The sequence below is a fragment of the Pseudonaja textilis genome, chromosome 6, assembly GCF_049901715.1.
Source record: "Pseudonaja textilis isolate UNSWEBS1 chromosome 6, rPseTex1.2, whole genome shotgun sequence".
NCBI lineage: Eukaryota > Metazoa > Chordata > Lepidosauria > Squamata > Elapidae > Pseudonaja > Pseudonaja textilis.
Window position 1 is genome coordinate 59,785,339 of NC_141995.1, and position 17,878 is coordinate 59,803,216.

At 34.7% G+C, this 17,878-nt stretch overlaps 1 protein-coding gene across 1 annotated transcript in view; it reads left to right on the forward strand.

The window, feature by feature from the left end:
* Positions 1-17,878, forward strand: part of FSTL5 (follistatin like 5) — a 340,397-nt gene that overhangs the window by 232,859 nt on the left and 89,660 nt on the right. Inside the window, exon 7 of the mRNA XM_026699957.2 lies at positions 6,558-6,724. Coding sequence (XP_026555742.1) covers positions 6,558-6,724 — 167 coding nt within the window. The remainder of the gene's footprint in view (positions 1-6,557; positions 6,725-17,878) is intronic.

Here is a 17,878-nt window from a genome sequence, read left to right on the forward strand (position 1 = left end):
AAGTTATAGGTAAATTTGAATATAGGTAAAGTTAGAGCTGTGGTGGTAAATTTGTGCTAAAGTAAAGCCTTTGGGAAAAAAAAGCTTTCACTGAAAAAGGAAAATGACTAATGAAGATATTGGGATAAATCCTATTTAGCTTTATTAGCAGCTCTTAAGGAAACAAATGAAAAAAAATGCTGCGTAAAGAATTGATAATATATTTGCCAGACAATTTATAAACTGTATTTGGACGACAGGAGGTAATCTTTCCATATCAATCTGGATTCAATCATGTCAGCATATAAACCTAATGAAGAAACAGAAAAAAAAAAAAAACTGGGGGGAAGAAGGGTGGGGCTGGGGAAGTGGTGAGAGGAAAACAACATTTGGTATAACTCCAGATTACTTCCTAACAGTTAGATAGACTATGCAAAAGATGGCAACAATTTATATACAGTAGAACCTTGGCTCACGACCATAATTCGTTCCTTCGATCACAACCCAATTTGGTCATGACCAGAAGCTAAAGCGACTGCACATGCACAGACACAAAACATTGGCAGGGCAGGCGAAGTTGCCACAGCAAGCAAAATCTCCATGAATGCGTTTATCGCTACCTGAGGATTTGTTCGCAAATAGAGTCAAGCATTTTGTGGATTTTTTTGCTTGGCACCCAATTTGGTCGTGGTTAGAAGCATTTGTGACCCGAGGTTCCACTGTACCCTTGCATAATATGGTTCAAAAAAATCATTCAGCATTGTATAGTTAATTGTATTTTTTCTTAGTGTATTATTTAAAAGTGTGTGTGTGTATGTGTGTGTGTGTGTATTGGAAGAGGAGGGATGGGAAGAGAAGAGTCACTAGCAGTGTCTTCAGAATACTATTTTCAATTATTTGTCTGAATAATGTTATAGGAAGGTAACTGTAATAAGAAGGTAGCCTGACTTAAGTGTCAGAAGGCTGAAACATTGAATTTTGAGAAGACCAGCACATTTTCTACTTATATCAAGGAGAATTATCTAACTTTTCACTTCCATTTTTTTGCACCAGGAATGTTGCGGGTTGCCTGTTTATGGCTTCTCTGATAAATAATGCTGATAAAAATGCATATCTTGCTGTCAAGGGAAATAAAAAGGAAACACTTGCTTCAGTATAGGTTGGATTTGAAACCATGTTACATTATCTTACCTCTTTGCCTCCTCTGTATTAGTTCACTTTTTTATCAGACTTTTTTGAAAAAGGAGCTGCAGTATCTGACTGGAATCATTGTTGCTTGTTGATTCAGTCTATTTTTCCAAACAGAACCAGTGTTTTAACCAAAAATAAATACCTATTTGGCCTTGTGCATAGGAAACAACAGTTGCTCTTGAAGTTATATATAGCAGTGTTCAAGGCCCTCTAAATATGAAGATAGTACACTTATATATGAAAATATATATATACAGAATTAATAATACAGTGAAAGGAATGTTTTCCATCCCTAAAATGTAGTAGCTGTCTTAGAGTTTTGTAAACATTCTAACAGGGATTGACATTTTAAGTTCAGGGCCCTCTTTTTTCTTTAAGGTAAATGTAGTTTTTATGTATTATGTCATTTTATAAGAGAGAACTTTATAATTAATGGTGGTCAGATAAAGTGGCTATGTGTAGAAAGACATTTATATCTAATAGAAGAGAATGTGTAGTTTGAACTGTGGAATATCAAGAGCTCTACAATACTTGTGTATTATTATCATGCCAATGTCTGGCCTTCAGTTTTCTGGAGCTGTATTTCCTTATGTAGAAAGTGTCATTTTTCAAATATAGGAATGTGAAGTACTTTGAATCCAAAGCTAAAATGGTGCTTCGAATCCAAAGCTGGTAATTCCAGTGCATATTTTCTGGGGATACTCTGGCTGTCAAATAGATTGAGGGTTTAATTGATTGACTGATTTTTGGAAGAGGTGTCAACATGGCAGCTTGTACATACCTTCTTCAAAGCATCTTTTTAGCAATACATCTAAAGTGCTGCTTTTCTTGTCTTCTTTTCCCATCTCCATCACTCTACAGGCTTCTGTATTTTTTTTTTTTATTTCAAAAGGCCCAAAGTTATAATGTCTTCCCTTGGGGCTGGGAACTGAGGGCTGGGAAGCTGCATATCATTAAAGAGAGAGGGAGGCTCCTTCAGGAGAAGAAAGCTCCCATACACTCCTTAGTCATCTTTATAAGTGAAGTAAGTGCAATAACAGTGAGTCCATTCACTGATAATTTCACTATTTTTTTATTCTCGATTGAAAAAAAAATACTTTTGGGAAGTAATCCCCATCAAATAGAATAAGAATGAATCTACCCAACCCCATATATCCAGAAACAGCAGGACACAAGTTTATGCATCTTATTTTTTTCCACTGGACTTGTTTTCATTATTTGCTGTTAAGCTTAGACTGTCTTTTTTTCCTGTTTGAGAAAGCAGAAGTAGGTTTTGGATTCATGGGATTGCTTATCTATTAACAAATACTGATTTATCTTGGATGGTTTCGTATTACTGTTTCTTGTAAGTCACTTATCGCTACGGGGGAATTACATTTTGAAATGTAATCTTCGGTGTTCAAGGTCTCTGCCTTATAAAATGATATTTTCAATAATGTGGGGAAGGGGATGCATTTAAGGAGAAATAAAAAATTCGTGGTTCTTATATACTGTATTGCTAATACTTTTCTAAGGGCGGTTATAAACAGTTATAAAAAGTTAGCTATACACGGTGGAAGAGCATTAAGAGAATATAAAAACAAAGAAAAGTGTGAACAATCTTCCCTTTCTGTAATCAATGTTAATGCCATAGTACTTTTTTGAATATCTACCAACTAAAGTTTCTTCCTTGGAGCACTGAAAGTTAGAGTTATAATTATGTATATAGTAATTCACTCAAGCAAGATTTGTTTGCTTTGACTTCAATGCCACCAACTCCTTGCTGACTCTGGGAAGCAAAAGCAACACACATAGAATAAAATTAGTAGAAATACAATAAGCAAAATAAAATAGCAATTCCAGATTATATCAGGACATAAAGATATATGATAAATATATTTAAAATCCACCATCCCAATGCTTTAGAAAATAGCTAGGTTTTTAGTCCTTCTAGAATGCCAATAGAATGGAAACCAAATGGTCTACAAGGGGATATCTCATTTCTAAAGGCAGGTGCTATGACCGCTTGCTTTCTGGGTATCAAAAGATGATACTGTTTGATCAAAGGGAAACAGCACCTATATCTCTGTTGGCTTTTACTAGCCAAGAAGAATCAATTGTAGACAGGTAGCTCTATGCCATTTGGGTCCTGTGCTATGAGGGCTTTATAATAAATAATCAGCACATTGGATCTCACTTGGAAATCAATGCAACTCATAAAGTAACAGTATTATGTGGTATACCAAGCCACTGGTTAGATCATGGGTAGACCACTGTAGTTTGGACCAGTTGAGGATGTTTCAGTGGCAGTTTGTGTAAAGCACGTTGCAATAGTTGACCAAAAGATGAAGAGGCCATCACTACCTAGAAAACTTCCTGATCCGGGAAGGAGCACAATGGATTCCTTATATTTCACCTTGTGGTTTTATCCTGTTTTGTCCTTAAATTAAAAAAGTATATTTTTATCAGCCCTCTTAAACTAGCTGACTAAAAATAACATAAACGTTAGTTTTGCTTTTGTTTCCATTTTAAGCCCAATGTATAATAAGATTTATTGATCCATTGATTTTTAAGACGTCTTGTTTTGTATATTTTCTTCTTTACATTACAGACATTTGCGCACAGATCCTATAGATAAACTATAGTTATACTTTTGAATGCCCATGCTTGCTTAATATTATGTTGATCAGTGGTGGGATCTATTTTTTTTTACTACTGGTTCTGTGGGCATGGCTTGGTGGTCATGGCAGGGAAAGATCCAAACTACTCAAAATTTCCACTACCGGTACTCCAGAATTGGTCACAAGATTCCAAACTAGCTGTATTATAGTAAAGCTCACATTTTGAAAGGCCAACAATATCTAGGATAGGCATGCAGGCAATATTTTCAAACCCGTTTTTGTTCCAAATATAGAATTATTCTGAATTGCCATTTTAAAATTACATTTTAAGACAGGTTATTTTCTTTTCTAAATTACCTGATCTGGGTTTGGGTTCCACTCATTTTTTTATATTACATATGTTTAAAAGTGTTAAATTTCAATTGAACAAAACGTGGACTAAAAGCAAAAGGGAGCAATAAAAGAGAAGACGGATCACATATAATAATTACCTTTCTCACAATATAGAAAATGATACTAAAACTACAGAATGAAAAATAACAGCTATCCTATCACAATACTCTGTGGGTTTATTGTTATGATTATTTCAGGTCTTTCGTTAAGTGTTTGAACCTTGCTGTAGATTATATGCAAAGGACTGTTTCTATATCATTGGAGGAGGTGATAGCTTTTAAATTACATTCTAAATTAGCAAACTAAATGCATTCAGGCTTAATGTAGTCTTAATTCTATTTAGTCAGCTCCAATCTGGATAATGTTTGCCAGTTGAGACACAAAGGGGTATTGAAAAAAGGTGAATAAATAAGTGAGCTGAATAGGATAGAAAAAAACGTACAATTTTAAATTTAAGTCATAATATATATCTGTAGAATATATTCTTCTTTTAATAGTTTAATAATTGAAATGCAATATGTAGAAAAAATTGTTATAATTGCTTTTGTTCTCGTTTTGTCTTTTCCAAAATACATATTCCATATTGCATTTATATTTTCTTTCAGCAAATTGTTAACTGAAGCAACCCTAAAACTTTCATGCTGTTTTTTTCCTGCAACCTTGAGGAATCCATGTTACTGTGCATGTATATTTATTGTAGATCCTATACAGCAGTCTTATGACAGAGATGTACGAATTTCCTAATAATTTATTAAACATTGTAAAGGATGTTGGCTTTAACAAGCCTGATATCACGTAAACAGATAGAAACGTACTTTCTTGATTTTAAGGAAATCCTATATTCCTAAGTGGATATTTGTTTTCTGTGTGTGTATTCAGGTATCAGTTTAAACATTGAGAGATAGATAATTTTTAAAGCTTCATGTAGTTTTTAATAGCGGCACAGTGGCCTAGAGGGGAAGATGCTGGCCTCCTACTTGGAAGGTTAAAAGTTCAATCCTAGGCAGTGACAGATGTTTCTCTAACAGGATGCAAAGAGAAAATATCTGTTGCAAACTGTAGGCATCAGGAAGGACATCTGGTCAGTAATGCTCAGCTCCATTCAGTCACCCCGATAAACAGGGATTTCAGGGTTATAAAAAGAAAAAATATATATAGTTTTTCATACTGAATAATCATTAGTGCATTTTATTGTTATATAACAGTAATAGTAATAATAATGATATGCTTGTGAGCATGCATTTCCCATATATATTTGAGACACTCCATAGAACTACCACTCAACACTGTTGATATACAGCCAAGCTTCCATAATGGAACTTGGTCAAGACAAAAGTCCCAGCATTTTATCAATGAGGGAGAAGCAGTAAAACATGAAGAAATCAATGTGGCCTATGGAAATAATATCAAGAATGTGGATGAAACAATCACTACAAATTAAAAGGTTGGGTGAGAGATTATACACATTGCTTAAATTCTAAAATAGCTAAAAATTGAACACATTTGCATTGTAATTATAATTTCTGTGACAATCTTCATTCTTTGTAGAGTTTCATTTAATACTGATTTCAAAATATCTTGTGATAAAATAGATTTAAAAAATTCCCATGACACAATATACAAATGAAGACTATACAATCCATACTTGAACAGTGCTGGAGACAAACCACAAGGTTCTACCCAAGGAAAGATGGTAAAAGCAGGCATTAGTATAATAAATGCTGATTAGCAATATTGAATCATAAGATGGGTTAAAATTTCTGGGTTATACTGATAAAAATAGAAGTTACAAGTTCTGATTTAAGATCACTTGTGAGCTAGCATCTGCAAATGCCTAAGCAAGCTATTAAGGAGGCTGACTTTAGTTAAGGGGCTTTGGTATTTTGGAGCTTTTGGTCTGAGTATATTTTACCCCTTCAAACATTAACAAAATAAAAGCATTAGATTACAGAAATAAGTATAGCATAATGTTGATAGTTTTAGAGTTCAATGTATTCTTGTGGATTGCAGCCAATTTGTTGTCCTTTCTTTTGGAAATAAGTGAGTGTAATGTTAATATCAGAAAGTGTACAAAAGTCACAGGAGTACAAATTTCTAGGACCTTACATCTCTGTAATTTTTATCCTAAATTATCATTTTCTCTTTAAGCTTCTCTTGCATCTTGGGACTAAGCTAGGGATAAAATTCTGGATTCCAGAAAAAAACATTCAGCTGCTAGAAGGCTATTTGCTACATGCTATTTGTTTTTATTATCTTGCTGCCATTAGTTATTTTTACAACCCAGATGTGATGCTTAACTAAACATAAGGTGAGACAGAGCTACACACTGGCTATTGCTTTAGGTGTAGACCTTCTATGTGCAAATTGGCATTAAATGCAACCTATCTTTTACAGAAGTAATACAACTGAGCCTGCCAGAAGACCAAAAAGTAAGCATTACGGCTGCGATAGTTGGACAAAGTGCAGTTCTAATTTGTGCCATTCAGGGGACCTTGAGACCTCCAATCATCTGGAAGCGGAACAATGTCGCTCTGAAGAGTTTAGATTTAGAAGACATCAATGTAAGTGATTAAGGATAATCTATTGACCTTCTTAACAGAATTATAATTAAAATTTTGCCATTCTAACTACGTAGAGTAATCACATTTGTTAAATCAACATGTGGGCCTGATTCGAATTCAAGTAATGAGTCCTTAAAGTTTAAGGACACGTTAAGCAGTATTGGGGTTTGGGGTTTGTTTGTTTGTTTTACATTTTCTATGTGAGTTTTGTCTTTCTACTATATGGTTCCCCATTTTCTATAGGTGGGAGTGGAAAAATCATGTTAAGGGAGAAACTTACCTAAATAGTTACTTGACTTTCATGACTTGCATTGCCAATACAATAGTATTTTTTGCATGAGAAATGCCTATGAAATAACAGGATGATGAACCCATAGTTTCTTGCTCATAGGCAATGGGTGGGAAAATTTTAACACTTGTTCCTCAGATTTCATTCATATTATTGTATCTCAGACATTTAGGATCAAGTTTTAACATATCTACCATCTAAGCCACCCAGAGTCACCTGGGATGGGCATAAAAATGTAATAACTACAACAAAGCAAAGCAAAATAAATACAATAAACCTTTCCGTCATAGTACCTTGCATAGTAGCTAAGAAAAAATATCTCGTTCTTTCTCAATTGGTCTAAAATTCTTATAATCTTTTATAAATCTTTCTATAAAATCAAATGTATATGTAGATATTAAAATTAGAGCATTCTAGTCATATCATACTTTTGTTAACTATATTGGATCTGGAGCTTTGCATTGACATGATGAAAACAATAGATCTTTTTGTATGAGCATCTGGAAATAGCTATGGAACTGCCTAGTAGGCCAAGATATACTCATATAATCCATCTTCTATTGAAATTAAAAGTCATTCAGCATACAGACAAACAGGCTCTGCTTTTGGCACATCCTTCCCAGGATATTTCAATAAGCACATCAGATGGCTGCCTGTACAACTGTATGCAGAATTCTGGGCTGTCCCCTGTGATGACATCATCCAGAGTCCCGCTCTGTGGGAGATGGGCAGCTAAGATGTATGAACTATAAATAAATAAATAAAAATGCTGCTGAAAGATATTTCACCAAATATCACCATTACTCTCACCCATAAGAGTAAGGACTCACTAAAGCACCGTGTTTTCACATTGTTGTTGGATGGTGGAGACATTGTCCTGACTGATTTGTTACATTTTTCCCCCATTAATATATACTTCCAAGGTTTTTAAATAACAATAGCACTTATATACCACTTTATAGTGCTTTACAGCCTTCTCTAAGCAGTTTACAGAGTCAGCCTATGGCCCCCAACAATCAGGGTCCTCATTTTACCCATCTCAGAAGGATGAAAGGCTGAGTCAACCCTGACCCTGGTGAGATTTGATCTGCCAAATTACAGGCAGTTGGTTGCAGCATAAGTAGCTTGCAGTACTGCACTCTAACCACTGTGCCACTGAGGCTCTTAGTTTAAATGCTATTATAAACTATTCTTATATTTGTATATTTATCAATGAAATGAAACCAAGCTTTTATATTTATTTATTCTATGCCCCATGGAAGTTTAATCGTGGAAGTTTTTCTAAATGTATTGTATTTTTCAGCAATGATTAAAGCATAAAGTTAGAAAAATTTTATAGCATCATGTAACAAATATTGTTACGCCAAGGTTATCTCAAGTAGCACATAAATTGATGCCTGACATGAAAGTCTTCACAACATCACCTTGCTAAACATTAAGACTGTCTTTTACTTCAAAGCAAATGATGAATTTTTGTGAGCACCTTGTTACTTTTGACCATGGGATTAATTGGAGCCACCAACTCCTGAAGAAAAATTAGGAATGAAATAGAAACACATATGGAGCATTGTTTCCAACAAAAAGACAGAACATAAGAGATATTTTTAAATAGTTTGAGTATGATGCCTTTCCTAATTAGAGTATTTGGCACTGTTTCCTGTCATGGAGCCATGCTGATTTCTATTACTGAGTCTTTTTAGTTGATAGTTCATTTTAAGTACTCCCAAATTCAATGGGGCATTATGTTCAGGTGTCTAACAGTTTATTGACTTCCTACCAGTGAGTCTATTCGGGCTCCTCTTCAATTCAGAATCAGAAAGTCCATGGCATGAATGGCATTGAGAACTGTAGTGTCTGTTTGTTTTGTTTTTTTAATCTGTATTTTAAAGATATTTAACAGGATGATGAACCCACAATTTTGCTTGCTAATAAGGTAAAGGCAAAGGTTCCCTTCGCACATACATGCTAGTCATTTCTAGCTCTAGGGGGCAGCGCTCATCTCCGTTACAAAGCTGAAGAGCCAGCATTGTCCAAAGATGTCTCTGTGGTCATGTGGCCACTAAATGCCGAAGGCGCATGGAATGCTGTTACCTTCCCACCAAAGTGGTCCCTCATCAGATTTCATTCATATTAGTTTATCTCGCAAATTTAGGATCAAGTTACAAATAGTCTTTTATGATTCTAGATTTGATCTCTGCCTTGCCATTAATATACTCGATCCCTTTCCTTCCTGGGTTGTACAGAGAATCAGGATATGGACACAGACTGTAGTCAATGCCTTCTTGTGACTTACCCTGTCTCCAAAAGTGTTGGATTGCTATTCAACCATATGGTAAATTATTCCTTCAGGAAAAAACAATTGCTAGTCAGATTCGTATCATCAAAGATCCCCTGAAATTTTTTTTCAAAATTTGTTCCCATTAAAATAAACAATTTAATTTACAGAATGGCTTAATCCTCATGGTTTCAGCAGAGTTTATTCATTAGTAAGTAACCATTGGAGTGCAGTCTGGTGTACTTTGTTTTATTTTTAACTGTTTATTCATGTGGTGGTTGCTAGAAAAAATATTAAAAAGTAGAGAGCTGAATAAATTATTTCAGTGCATACCTATAAATTAAGATACATTCTACTTTAGAGTTTTTAATCTTGAACAAAGAGTAATGTTGATCCAACTAGTATAGTCGATCAGACAAGTTAAACTGGATTTTGTGAGTGTCCTAGTTACAGTTTGGGAAGCTATCTAAAAGTGTGACAAATTTTTATTTTGCATGTAGTTGTGGCTTTTGTTGCAGCTCCGTTACAAATTAAATACCCTCCTAAATTTTGACACCTAATACAGTTTCCAGCTTTGAACTTTTGTGCACATAGCTGTGGTGAAGTCATTTCTTTATTTTTTTTGCTTAAATAGAAATTAAAGCCCAAGGGAACAGCAAGTAATTGGATAAGTCCACTGAGGAGAACTGGGCTTCTAAATTGGATTGAGGAACAGAGATGCGGAACTTCAAATGAATTTATTCAGAGAATGTGCTGTACAGTGGTTTGTGCAGTACTTTACCTATTCATCTGTGGCGCTTTCAAAGGCAATTTCAGCACTTAAAAAGTCTCTGCTCTGATGCAACTATTTATAACTCTAGAGCTTGCTTTGGAGCTCCTCATATATTACAAATTATGGTACATTTGTTTAGCAGTGATAGCTGACTTTGCATCACATGACAAAAGCCACATGCATGACATCAGTGAAATAATTATACTAATCATATCAGGAAAAATGATTAAAAAAAGAAAGGCAGACAATAATTGATAGAGAATGCAATCTAGAACATTTGTGTCTTTATTTTTGTTTTGCTTTGCTGCATCAGATGAAAGAGTGGGCAACACAGACAAAAAGGAAATGAACTTTTGCAGGGATTTTAAATTGATTTAGAGATATGAAGTGAAGATGTATTACATTCTCTAGTCAAAATTAGGCTTTGGACTTCAATTGCTTATATGTGTTTCATTATTCCAACTTTAACACATCCCTTTGAATAGAGAAGATAGTCCTAATTTATTTTATTTATGGTTCAGTCTGTTTACATTAGTTTTTGTAGCTGAATGAAATCAAACCTTTCGCTTTCTGCATCCCTTTTTATTTTTAAATTTTGCTTTATTTCTGTAATTGCGATTTAAATTCTGTTCATAGCTGTCATTAAGTATGACATGTACTCCGCTCCTATTTGCATATAAATTTCATTGAGGGTTTAACCCATAAATCCTACTGGCCACCTTCTGATTCTGGAGGTCATGAGTGCAAGACATTTTTCTCAAGCTCTCCCCAGCCTGCTTCTCATCAAGTAGCAGTTTCCACTACTGCCAAGACAAGTGATGCTATGTGTTCTATCTGCCATGCTTCATTCTGTTGTAGGCTATGCTTCTACTCCAGTTGGCTAGCGCATTTGGCTAGTGACAGACAACCTCCTATCTTTTTCAGTCATGACTGTTGCTTTCTATGGGCATTTCTTTATTGACATATTGGCTATGATTTTGGAGCGTGGTTTTGCTTTGCTCAGTTTTGCTTTGTTTGCCCAGCCTTGCCACTCCATTAATCGAATAGGTCAGTGCTTTATTTAATAGGACGCTGAACATTTAATCTTCTTGTGAAGTAGGAAAATAGTGGAGCTTTTCCTTTCCTTTTTTCTTTATTTTAAAATTGTTTTTTATTGTAATGGCCTAAGGCAGGAGGCAAGGAAAATGGAGAGACTTATAGCCAGGAAATGAAGGCTGCAAATTGAGCAAGAATCCAATGGGAGTATGGGTGTGATATATATAAGTAGACAAAGCAAGCAAGCAAATATCTATCCATGTTCATCTGGTAATTCACTCTTCGCATCTACTAAACATTGTTCTCTCTCTCTCTCTCTCTCTCTCTCTCTCTCTCTCTCTCTATATATATATATATATATATATATATATATATATATATATAAAATCTATCTATATCGTGTGTGTATGTGTGTGTGTGTGTGTGTGTGTGTGTGTGTGTGTAAGATAGATTGATAGATGATAGATCGATACTGTAGGTAGGTAAGTACGGAGACAGAGACAGAGACAGATCAAAGCTGTCAAACTCAAGGCTGCAGGCTGGATACATCACACCCTGGCCATGCCCACACCCTGTTTAGCAAAGGGGACTTTTTCTCTCCTCAATTAGTTTCCATCCATTGCTCCTTGTCCTGCCTTCAGGTGCTTTGGAGAATAGCTTGACTCCCTCTTCTTTGGGGCAGCCCCTGAGATATCAGAACACTGCTTTTGTGTCACCCTAGTCCTTGTTTTCATTAAACTACACATATCCAATTCCAGCAATCATTCTTCATATGTTTTAGCCTACAATCCCCTTACCATCTTTGTTGCTCTTTTTGGCACTCTTTCTAGAGTCTGAACATCTTTTTTACATCATGGCAACCAAAACTGATACAGTATTCCAAGTGTGGCCTTACCAAGGCATTATCCTTCTGTTAATGCAGCCTAGAACTGTGTTGGCTTTTCTGGCAGCTGTAGCACACTGCTGGCTTAGATTTAAATTATTGTCCACTAGGACTCCAAGACTCTCACAATTACTACTACTGAGTGTACTACACTTGTGCGTTTTATTTTTCATGTCTAAATGGAGAACCTTACTTTTTTAACCATTTAATTACATTTTGTTAGATAGCGCCCAATATTCAAGTCTGATACAGAAGATCTTTCTGTATCTTCTGGAGTGTTGGCTATTCCTGCCAGCTTGGTGTTATCTGAAAATTTGATGCGTTCCCTTAGACAAATCATTGATGAAGATGTTGAAGAGTACTACTGGACGTAAAACAGAGCTTTGTAAAACAGAGCCTCCTTCCGTGTAGATGCAGTTCCATTGAGGACTATATGCTGAGTACAGTTGATCAGCCAGTTATGAATCCACCTGGTGGTGATGCTGTCTAACATTTTTCCATTGTATCAACAAGTAGGTTATGGTCTACTTTATCAAATGCCTTACTAAAGTCCAAGTAAATTACACCCACAGCATTCCTCTGCTCCACTAATTTTGTCAAAGATTTGTTTGGCATGTTCTGTTTTTGACAAAACCATGTTGGCTTTTGGTTATTTCTTTGTTTGCCTCTAGATGTTTGCTAATTTGTTGCTTGATTATCTTTTCCAGAATCTTCCCAAAAATTGAGGTCAGTCTGATAGGTCTGTAGCTTCCTGGATCTATTTTTTTCTTTCTTGAAAATGGGAACTAAATCCGTTCTTTTCCAGTCGTCTGGCAGTTTTCTGTATCCAGATCTTTGAAACATATAGTTCAGTCATTCTGAGATCACGTCTTCCATTTCCTTCAGACCCTTGGGGTGTAATCCATCTTGTCCTGATATTTCTGTGGCACTCTAAAAAACACATATAAACACAGGCAGATACATATATCTCCCTGTTTAATTCCAGCAGCAACAAAAGTTGTACTGAAGAGGGAATAATTGAATTATAGGATGGCAGAAAGATAATTTCTCTCTCCTGTTCTCTCTGACTCTCATTCTCACTAAACTTATATTTTGTTTAAAAGAATTTCTGACACTGTCGGCAATTATAGAACTATTTCTGTCTTTTTCTTGAACAAAGCAAAAGCCGCTCTCTGTTTCTGTGCATTTATGTAGGTAAGTTTCTATGTAATTTTGTGTTATTTTGATGCCTGTTCTATTTGCTTTAAGTTCAGGAAAGACACAATCAGTTTTTCTTGTTCCCAGAATTGTTATCCAAATTATTCTTAGAAAACTATTGGTATTTATTTATATTATCTCTGGATCTATATAATCTTTCTCCAAGGATTCTGAAATATCTATTTAATTTATTTTGGGACAAGGTAGAACTCTTTGAGATCCCACAGATTAATGACCATGGTTCAGGCAGAAGTACTTTGACACCAATATCTCAAATCACCCTTTGAAAAATAACCAATATCACTATAAAATAATGGTTCTAAATTCCATCCCAGCCTCATACTCCACTAGCATAACAGAAGCAGAGGTATTATCAAAGCTGTGAAAAGATTCTGCAAAAGTAATAGGAATACACTCTCCCTGGCAAATCCTGCCAGAGATTATCACTGTAACCCGTAACCAAGCCTAAAGCCATATGTAAATGGCACTAAATAATCAGCATTATTCTCAGAATGCTAGATCTGAAATGTTATCTGATCCTCTAAAATCTAACTTGATATAATGGAGTTCATGGATAAATTTTAAGCATCATGTCCACTGCTTTTAGTCATGATATAGTTTATCTCAACATAAAAAAAGATAATACAAGTTATATTCATACATTCAGTCACTGTCATTTTTGTAAGCCAAGAAATTTAAGGGGATAGTACACACAGATCTCATTTTTACAGTGACCTTGTTCACATTTGCAGTTTTTATCCTTTATAATTGGATAAGCAATAGACTTAAGTCAGTTGGATCCTTTCAAATTATGGTACCCAAGACATCATGGATATCAGATATCCAGAAGAAATATATTCATCTTTGATGAACTATCTCTAATGTCTCATTTCAATAAAAGACACTTTGAGAAGCCTGCCTGCTTTGCTTTTTAATTCTGAATATATTCAAATACAGACCATCAAGTAGCTGTTATAATAAGAATACACAGCATTCTTATTATACATTAGCACAACAATAATCTGAAATGAGATATAGAATGAAAAGTATTCTTAGAAAACTTTTAATGTACTTTCAAAGATTCAAAGACAGTTTATGTAAGATTCTACAACAGGCACAACAAATGTTTCCAGGCCACCATGCAATCTTTAGCTATCGATAGAGGTTACTCATACAAATGTTTTACCCACCATTAACAGTCAGGAAAAATGCACAAACTGGTTTTCTATATGAAGTCAATCTTAATTTGCAAACTTTGATAGGATTGTGGTTTCAGTAGACATGATATTTGGTATACTTTTCAGGTGAATGGTATTTAACATTTTTCTAAATTAATCTAATCACTGATCTGCCTCTACTGCTAGGAAAACATTTCCCAGTTGCTTTAAACATTATTGATGAACATCTTTCACTCAACTCATTTTTCTTTCTTCAATTCAAGTTCCCCAGCACATGTAAATTCTATCAGCTTCCTGTTTGTTCTTAGCTGTCATTTTTGCATTGAATTAAAACCCATCTAAATACCATAGTACCCATTCTTTATTTCTGCATTTTGAGTAGGCTTCTTTCAAAGGCAGAATTTTTATTTCAATGACAGCATGCCATACGTATTCAAATACTCCCTGTTAAGTAAAGGATAGAGGCAAACCCAAGTCCACTGCAATTTTGATATCTTGATTTCTCTGACTGACATATTCTATTCAGTTCAGATGTACTCATCTAATATACCTTTTAAGCTTGTGCTGGTACAACACTGCTGATGTTTTATATATGAGTGAACCTAAAATCCAAAGTTAAAATGATGTACTATTCACATATTACTATGTATACAGATCTATGTTCATGCCTAAATGATATTAGTTTGAGTTCTATTAACCAACAAATGATTGAACATTGACCAATTCTTTATGGGAAATCTAAATTCAACTTATACAAAAATTTGGTTTTCAAAACTAATAATATTGAAAATGTTTTTACTGTCCAGTTTTCTCTCAGGATCTGTGCAATAAGTCCCAAAGTAGTTCATTTATTCACCCAACTGGTTTTTATTCCACTAGGATTTAAATGAATATGATTAGATTTGAGGTGTTATTATAATTTATTGAAAAGGTAAAGGTTTCCCTGCTCATCTAGGCTTCTTAGCTGAGAGAGCCAATATTGTCCGAAATCATTTCTGTGGTCATGACTATATGCTGAGATGCACAGAATGATGTTACTTTCCCACTGAAGTGGTACTTATTTATCTACTTGCATTTGCATGCTTTTCAACTGCTGGATTGGCAGGAGCTGGGGCAAGTGATGGAAGCTTACCCTATCATTCAAGGCTCAGGTCTTGAACTTGGACTCTCAGCTTTCCAGCTGACAAGCTCAGCTTATTTAACTCCTGAGCCATCACATCCCAATTTACAGGACTATTATATAAATGGAACCATCACCATTTAACTCTTTCTTTCAATTTTATATAATTATAGGAGAGTCTGAAAAACTTCATATGATATAAACAAGCATCCACATATTGATAACAATTATGTATTAGACTTATAATTGCAATGAAATAATAATAGGATAAAACTAAAGTGCTGTAGTTATCAACTTCTACACTAACTAGGCTGCAGAAAAAGAAAGTGTACTTCCAATATCATAGCAGAATCGTGATGGCGAACCTATAGCATGGAAGTGGCATGGCACATGAGATGTCACCTGGAATAGTCCCACTGAGCATGTGTGTGTGCGCCCCCACCAGCCAGCTGATTGTCGGGTATCTACTGCACATGCGTGGGGGGTGGGGAGACTCATGCGTGGGAGATGCACGCGCATGTGCAGGGGATGGGGGTCATGCAGGAGGGTCGTGTGCACATACGCAGAGACGCAGAGGCATGGGGCATGCAGGAGGGTCATGCGTGCATGTGCAGAGGTGGGAGTGTATGGGGGGGTCACGCATGCATGTGCAGAGAGCAAGGGTCACGCATGCATTGCATAATGGGTGGAGACACGCGTGTGCACGCACTCTCACACACACTTTCAGCACGCGACGAGCAAAAGCTTAGCCATCATTGTAGTAGAACAACTTGTTCTTGGCCAAGCTATGTTTGGTGAAATATTTTGTAAATATTTTGCAAACACATCTAAATAATAATATAAATAAATATAATGCTGCATATTATACAGTATACTTAAGACCAATGTGTTATGCATCACATTCAAACAAGAATTTGAAAACTTTTAAAAGAAAATATTTTGATTTAAATATGGGCAAGTATATTTTTCAGGAATTTATTTTCCTTATTATTAATTACTCCAGATCTTAGTAGAGATAGTTATTTACTGCACTTTATTTTTCATATGATATAAAGTTAACATTTCATAATTTTGAGATTTTTATACTAATTTCTTTATATTATGGAACTTTTAGATAGAAACACATAGCACACGTGCCTTTTGAGATATTTTGTTATGAAAGGTCCTTTGATTTCTTGTTTCTAATATGTTACAAAAGACTTCTGAAGAGGCTATCTTCTTGCTTTTACTCTATAATGAAATTTGCATTTCACATGAATGGAGACTGCTTCAAATCACCTTGTTTCTGTTACATTTATTATCTTTATCTGTTGAGTAATATGTAGTAGTTTATGACAGGTATATATGTCTGCATGTTTTAATGAATATGTATGACAAATTTTCAAGTGATACTTCATATCCTCATTTCGCTGGTTTTTGATGCACGCACTGGCAATATTATCCTTCTTGTTATTTAGCTTATACTATCTTCTTAAAATTATATGCACTTTAAATGTTGCGCAGTCCACTATATCATTAATTGAATTTGCTTCAAAATGCTTTTTTTCAGAACTTCTTATTCTTGGCATTTTGTTCTTCTGTAGGACAATATAATATTTTATTCTATATCTTCAATTATCTCCTACAGATATAACAGTCTTGCATTTTTAATGGTTAACACAAATTCATCATGGTGTAAGATTTTGTTGACTGGATACTGCTTAATGAGACATCAGTATATCAATTGCAGAAAAAATACTGTACAATAGGCATGACTTATTGACTTTATATCTTACTTACTTACTTACTTAGTGATACTTTGTTGATATTTCATAATTTTTCTATTACTTATTTATTTATATTTCATATTTCTTAACTGCGCATTTCCCTCTTCCTTATGCAAAAAGGAATGCAAAAACCACATAGATCATTGGGCAGTTAAGGTTCCTTTATGTTCTTAAAATATATCTAAGAAAAATGGACTCTGATTTCCATACCAATGACCAAAGTTAGGTATTTTCTTTAAGTTGAAAATATTTTTTAGGAATTAGGAACAGGTTTGTTAAAGCATTAGCGTTGGCTCTTAAGAAAGTGAAAAACCGTCCTAAGTTGTCCATTCTAAATCATGACAGGATTCACGCCCAATAAGAATGCATCCCTAATATTCACTGAGGAAATTAATTAAAATTAACTGAAAACCACATAATATCATGATGAGAATAAACTTTCATGCATATGTTTATTTTTGCAAGCCAGATCTGTCAAACTATTTAACACATTGAATACTTTTTCTATGAATTTCAAGTTTCAAATTTGTTCTTACTTGACATACATACTAAGTGTTCTTTTTGGTTTCTTTATGTCTTTAATCAGCCCTTTTTAAAGTTCTTCTTGACAAACTATTTTCTTTATTAACTCTACCAACA